The 7,159-nt window shown below is 54.5% G+C and overlaps 1 protein-coding gene across 1 annotated transcript; it reads left to right on the forward strand.

Moving 5' to 3' along the window:
- The first annotated feature begins 4,141 nt into the window (after nucleotides 1–4,141).
- On the forward strand, nucleotides 4,142–5,068 carry LOC132334590 (olfactory receptor 14J1-like). Its single transcript, XM_059860696.1, has one exon. It carries the CDS (start codon nucleotides 4,142–4,144, stop codon nucleotides 5,066–5,068), a length of 927 nt encoding a protein of 308 aa, XP_059716679.1.
- The last annotated feature ends 2,091 nt before the right edge of the window (nucleotides 5,069–7,159 follow it).

A 7,159-nucleotide genomic window follows, 5' to 3' on the forward strand; every position in this document is an offset into this window, starting at 1 on the left:
TGACATTCTGGGGCCTCATGGAACCATGGAGACCATTATGACACTTCAGGACTCACTGGAACCAAGGGGCCATTTAACCTAAGGGTCATTGTAGCACGGCAGGGCCTCATGGAATCAAGGGGATCTTAGTGGGGCTCCGTGAGACCACCGAGAGATTCTGACTCTGTGGAACCAAGGAGACCATTGTGACACTACAGGGTGCGGTGGAACTAAGAACTTGTGTCACAGGGAGGAGCCCAATGGAATCAAGGGGCCATTCCCTATTTCAGGGTTTCATGGAGCCAAGGTGTCCTTGCGACACTGTAGGGCATCATGGAGTCCTGGAGACCATTCTGGCACTTTGAGGCCTTGTTGAATCAAGGGGCTCTGCAGGGCCTTGTGGAACCAAGGAGCTCTTTGTGACACTGCAGGGACTCATGGAAGCAATGAGACCATTCTGGCACTCTGAGTCCCCATGGAACCAAGGGGCCAGTGTGACACTATGGGTCCCCATGGAACCAAGGGGCCAGTGTGACACTATGGGTCCCCATGGAAGCAAGGGGTCAGTGTGACACTATGGGTCCCCATGGAAGCAAGGGGCCAGTGTGACACAGCCATGCCTGTGGAACCAAGGGTCCATTGTGATCTTGGGGAGCCCAATAGAACCAAGGGGCCATTGTGGCACTCTGCACAGTCCCATGGAACCAAGGAAACCATTTTGGCACAGCATGGCCTCATGGAAGCAAGGGGCCATTGTGCCACTGCAGAGCCAAGGAGATCCTGGTGGTATTACTGGGTCTCCTGGAAATAAAGATCTCTTGTGATACTACGAGGCCTTATGGAACCAAGGGGCAATTGTGACCCTGCATGTCCCAAAGAATCCAAGAACATGGAACAGGTCTGGCTGGCTTGGCCTCCCTGTGGCCACCTGACTGGTTCAGCTGACCTTGGCATGTTGAGGGTTGCTTCTCCTCTAGCCCTGGAGTTCCGTGCATTCCTTCCTGTGGGAAAGAACTCTCCTCCTCCTCCAGGGGTTCATGGTAAAACTGGGATTCTACCTCCATATTTGATAAAATCCAAAGATTGTCCCATATGAAACAGACAGATCTGGATGGCCTTTGGCATCTGGGTGGACCACCTCTCATCTACCCTGAAAACACTGAAGAGCTGTGCTTTTCTTTTTATGGAAAACCCATCTTTCCAGTCCAGGTGTCCATAGCCAGAATTGGGAATTGCCTCCAAAATTCCTTATATCCAAGGATAAGTCTCAGACCAAACTTGCCAGGACTGTCTAGGTTCCTTTGGCTTCCTGAGGGCCAGCTCTCTTCTGCCTGTAAAACACTGGGGCTCTCTACTTTCCTTCCTAAGGAAAAGAACTGTCCTTCTTGTCCAGGTGCCCATGGAGAAAATGGAGATTTGGCCTCCAAACTCCATCTACCCAAAGATTGCTCCCAGACAAAAGCTGCCGAGACAAACAGGTCTGGCTGGCCTTGGCCTCCTTGGGGCTGCCTCTAATCAGCCTTTGAAACACTGGGGCTCCGCCATTTCCTTCCTGTGGAGAAGAACTGTCAATCTGGTGCAGGCACTCATGGCTGAAATGGAATTCCACTTCCAAAACTCCCCAAATATCCAAGGGTTGCTTTTAGACAAAAGCTGCAAGGACAGACAGGTCTGGCTGGCCTTGGCCTCTGGTGACTGCGTCAGTATAGGGACAGAGGAGCTCTGTGCTCAGTGGGGTGGGGACTGAGGACAGCAGAGGAGAGGCATGGGAGGGATTAAAGGGTGGTTTCAGAGATGGTGGATCCTTTTGATGTAGTAGAGAAGAGCCAGAGAAAGAAAAAAATCAAAGCTAAGAGCAGCTGGGGAAGCCCAGATTAGGAACAAAGAGAAAGGAATTTCCCTCCCAGGTAGGGCTGAGGTGCAGCACATCCCCCAGAAGGAGCCTGGGTCAGCCCAAGGCTTTGTGTGGGCAGGCAGAGGCAGGCAGGAGGCAGATCTGTCAGCAGAGGAAGGGGCCAGCCCGGTGGGGCAGCCGGGGGATGAGCACAGCCTGCAGGGACAGAGGCGCAGGGCAGGGACACCGTAGCACAGCCTGGGCTGCACAGGGCACAGGCATGGGCAGCAGCTGCCAGGCCCTGACAGAGCCAACTTGGGCAGCACTTTGGCCATGGCTGCTGGGCCTGGGCCTGAGCCAGGAGCAGGAGACAAGTGACCCTTGCAGGCCTGGGGCCTCATGGCCTCCTTGTCCCTGCTCAGCAGCCTGGCAGGGGCCGCCCCATGCTTTTGCCCTTGGCACTGCACATCCCCACATGTCAGTGCCCATCCCGGGAAGAGCCCTGAGCAAGGAGGGAGGGACAGGATCTGCCTGGCCAGGGGCTGGGGCTCAGGCCTGGGCCCTTTGCATTCCTGAAACACATCCAGCTTTGCTCAGCACCAGAGACACCTTTGCCTTGTCTGTCCCCAGCTGTCATCACTGCCTCCAGTGTTCTGCTCTACCTGGAACCTGGGGACACGTTCTCAGAGGGACCTATTAAACTTCACGAAACTTTAGAGTCTAAATTTAACTTTGAGTTCTTGAGAAGTTTTTTGAAGACTCTCTCAGAGACTGAGTCTGATGTAAACAATAGAAAAGCCCTGAGAGGGTCATTGAAGTCCTTGTGCTGTGTCCGTGCTGCTGAGCTGGGCAAGTCTCCTGGCACAGAAGAAGGTCTTGGAAACCAAGAAGAGCTCAAAAAGACATTTCTCCTGAGGAGCAGCTCCTCTCCCAGCCCAGCAGGGCTGAGGGCACTGCCTGCAGGTACCTGAGAGCAGTGAAGCAGACAGAGGCTCAAAGCAGCTGGAAGGACAATTCTGAGTCATTCATGGATAAATCTTCAGCACTTCTGACACAGTCAGTCTCTGGCTGCAGGGATCTCCTGAAGCTGACCCAGGACAGGACTGATGTGACTGTAAGGATGGCTCTGCTGCTGTTTCTGCTTTGGGGGAGGATGTGCTGCAGAGCAGGGCTGCCCTGGGCACTGTCAGAGGGACAGGGCAGGACAGCTCCTGCTGCCAGGGATGGCTGCAGGGGGTGAAGCTGGGGCTGCAGCCAGGGCTGCCCAGGGCTGTCCTGCAGAGCAGGTCTTGCAGCCCTCAGGGCTCCTGGCCAGCCCAGGCCATGTGCCACCTGCCAGGGGCAGCTCTCAGCCTACCTGGCAGCTCCCCATGGATGGTGCAGGGGAGAAGTTGGAGGTGGAAGGAGTGACCCCCATCAGGGCAGATTCTTTCTGCTGTGGAGATGGTGCTGCATGGCCAGGGCTGCTCTCACCTTTCTCCTAAAGGGAAGGGAAAGGGGCTGTCAGCTTTGGCTGTGTCACTGAGACTCCTGCACTGTCACCCTGGGCATTAGCAGATGTGCCCCAGATCTCCCTCAGAAAGTGCCTCCTCAGCCTCCTCTCCCTATAGACAGCAGCAGCAGCACCTTGGCTTGCAGCATCTCTGTTTGCCTTCCCTGCCTTTAAGGCCCTACTGCCAGGGAGATGCCCCTGGGCAGTGCCCTGTGCTGGGAGGGGTCTGCAGGGCAGAGCTGAGCCCCCAGGGCTGGGCTGGGCTCTGGCAGCACTGGCAGGAACAAGGCTTGGATAGAGAGAAACAGCTCCCAGTAGGCACAACTCCAGGCAGCAGAGAGCCAGACCAATGCTTGGCATCCCTCCATGTCCAGCTGCACAGGCAAAGAGCGAAGAGTTTGGAGAGATTGATTTTGAAACTGGAGTCTTTAAAAAGGCCACATTATTTTTAAGTGTAGTTTTAAATTTGTTCATCTTATACTCGAGGGAGGTGAAATGAGCAAAGGGCACCTGTGTGGGAACAGCAGGTCTGGCTGCTGTGGGAGCCCTGTTTTCCTCTGGCGTCCCCAGTGTTCAGGCTGAGAGCAATGCTAATAACAGGACTTCTGTCCCCTCTAAAAAAGACACAGTTACTTAGAAGCCCAAACCTAAACTCAAAAAAAAAAAAAAAAAAAAAAAAAAAAAAAAAAAAAAAAGAAAGAAAATGAAATGAAAGGGAAAGGAAGAGAAGCAATTTTGAGTGATTGTGTAAGAAAACAATATAGGATTAACTCAAGGTACTTTGTCCAATTTGTCAGTGTTGTCTGTGAGCAGCTCACAATGCCCAGAGTGAAGAAATGTCCAACAGGAGCTCCATCAGCCACTTCCTCCTGCTGGCACTGGCAGACACGCGGCAGCTGCAGCTCCTGCACTTCTGCCTCTTGCTGGCCATCTCCCTGGCTGCCCTCCTGGGCAACGGCCTCATCATCAGCGCCGTAGCCTGCGGCCACCACCTGCACACGCCCATGTTCTTCTTCCTGCTCAACCTGGCCCTCACTGACCTGGGCTCCATCTGCACCACTGTCCCCAAAGCCATGCACAATTCCCTCTGGGACACCAGGACCATCTCCTACTCAGGATGTGCTGCACAGGTGTTTCTAGTTTTCTTCTTCCCCACAGCAAAATTTTCCTTGCTCACAGTCATGTGCTACGACCACTACGTGTCCATCTGCAAACCCCTGCACTACGGGACCCTCCTGGGCAGCAGAGCTTGTGCCCACATGGCAGCAGCTGCCTGGGCCAGTGGCTTTCTCAATGCTCTACTGCACACAGCCAATACATTTTCCCTGCCCCTGTGCCATGGCAATGCCCTGGGCCAGTTCTTCTGTGAAATCCCACACATCCTCAAGCTCTCCTGCTCACACTCCAAACTCAGGGAACATGGAATTATTGTAGTTGTTGCCTCTTTAGCCTTTGGTTGTTTTGTGTTCATGGTTTACTCCTATGTGCAGATCTTCAGGGCTGTGCTGAGGATCCTCTCTGAGCAGGGATGGCACAAAGCCTTTTCCACCTGCCTCCCTCACCTGGCTGTGGTCTCCCTGTTCCTCAGCACTGGCACATTTGCTCACCTGAAGCCTCCCTCCATCTCCTCCCCATCCCTGGATCTGGCAGTGTCAGTTCTGTACTCGGTGGTGCCTCCAGCCCTGAACCCCCTCATCTACAGCCTGAGGAACCAGGAGCTCAAGGCTGCCTTGAGGAAAATGATCACAGATGGTTTTCAGTAGCAATAAATAGTCATTCTCCTGCATAGCTGTTATGATGTTACATATTTATGCTCGTTCTGTGCCATGCATTTTTTACTGCTGGCACAGTTGTTATATTTTTGAGAATTTGTTCACACCAAAATCTTTGATTATACATTTAAATTCAGTGTTTGTTTTTCCAGTGGCACCCAGTGACTGTATAAACCAGGAGCTGTACTTCTACTACTACATTGAAGAACTGTGTATTGCCATGTGTGCCTGACATCTTTCCTCCCTGGCTTTTCTGGAGCTGTAGAGTTGGTGCTTCTGGGCAGAGCTGGAGGAGAAAATGGAACCCCAGTGCTCCTCACTGCCAGGGAGCCCCAGGGCTTCTCCTCCATAATCTCCCCTTCCTTCACTCCCACACTCCCCTTCAGAACCCCTGTGCTGGTTTAGGGCCTCAGGGCTCTGCCAGCTCAGTCCCTGTCCTGCTGTGTGCCTGTCCAGGGACTGCAGGCAGGGACAGGTTGTGGGCACTGCTGGGACAGAGCTGGGCTCTGCAGCAGCATTTCCATCATGCAAGGGCATCTCCCCAGTGCAGGGCCTGAAAGCTTCAATCTCCTTTCCAGTTACTCTCAGGGATGTGCCCAGCACAGTGCCCTGGAGAGGAAACCAGCAGTGCCCAGCAGAAGTGTGGCAGTGATCAGGGTGGGGGCTGTCCCAGCAGTGCAAAGCCAGCACTGCTACAGCAGTGGCCTCTCACCCCAGGTCACAGAGGTTCTTCTTCTCTCCATGGAGGGACATCAAGTGACCGGGTCAGGAGTCTGTGTCTGCAGTGCATGGACACTCCACAGCCCTGAACATCCTGTGTGTGTGAGGGGACATAAACCCAGTGAGCACAAACTCCTTCAGCTGCTCCTGGACTTTCCAGAGAGTAACATCCCCTGGGAACCCCTGAGTGCAGGGCTGGGACGAGCTCCTGAGCACAGAGCTCCCTGTGTCCATCCCTCTGGCCGTGGGGCACCTCAGGCAGGGCAGAGCAGGGCAGGGTGACACCCGCAGGGCTGAGGTCCCTGCCAGGCTCTGGCAGTGGCAGCAGAGCCCAGGGAGCCCCTGCCCGTGCTGCAATGAACTCTGTGTGTGTGTGCAAGGGAAGGACTCGTGTCCCTGGGCAGCCCTGGGGCTGGGAGGAGGGCATGAGCCCAGCTCAGGGGTGGGCACCTGGCAGAGCCCTGACATTTCTGGCTGTGCCCATAAGAGAAGAGTTGGGCAGGGTGACTGTGGTTAAACCCCTCTGGCCATCAAGTGACAACCAGGTGTCTCTGTCACTGTCCCTCCTTCATCAGAAAACAGGAGAAAATAAGGTGAAAACATTGGGGTCATCATAAAGAGAGATTAATACTGGAGGGACCAAAAAGCAAAGGCCAAATGCAGAAGCAAGGAAAACCATGGGAAAACAAGAGTTCAGCACCTGTAGTGGTTGCTTTGGAAGACAAATGTATTAATACAGAAAATCCAGAGACCTTCTTGTCCCCCTCATTTCCCTGCTGATCTGGACATCACATGGAATGGAAGAGCCCTTGGGTCAGTCCAGCCAAGCTGTCCCATCCCTGTGCCCCCAGGAACACCTGCCCACCCCCAGCCCATTGGGGGAGCGGGTTGCAGAAAAGCCTCATGTGGGGCGAGCCCTGCTCAGGGACAGCCAAAGCCTTGGGCTGGGACCAGCCCTGCTGCAGCCACAAGAGCCAAGCACAGCAGGACAGGGGTGCTCTGGGCAAAGGGAACTCCATCCTAGCCACACCCAGGCCAAGGGGGCTCAGGGGGCTCTTCCCACCTCTGCTATTCCACAATTGAATGAATCTTTTCCTTGGAGAGCTCTTTGAAGAGACAATTGCCAGAGAGGCAGAAGCAGAGCTATAAAATGCTCCAGTACAAACACAGCAGCTCCTGTGAGGAATGAACCCTCCCAGGGTAGTGCTGTGGCAGGAGCAGCACCCAGAAGGAGGGGGATGAGCTCAGTGCATGTGTGTGTGTCCCCAGACACAGAGGGTGAGGGTGGGCAGAGGTCAGGGCAGGGCTGGCAGTGGCAGGGCAGAGCCAGGGGGCAGTGAGATCGGAGTGTGCAGCCTGCAG

The sequence above is a fragment of the Haemorhous mexicanus genome, chromosome 16 (genome assembly GCF_027477595.1).
Source record: "Haemorhous mexicanus isolate bHaeMex1 chromosome 16, bHaeMex1.pri, whole genome shotgun sequence".
In the NCBI taxonomy this organism is placed as follows: Eukaryota; Metazoa; Chordata; class Aves; order Passeriformes; family Fringillidae; genus Haemorhous; species Haemorhous mexicanus.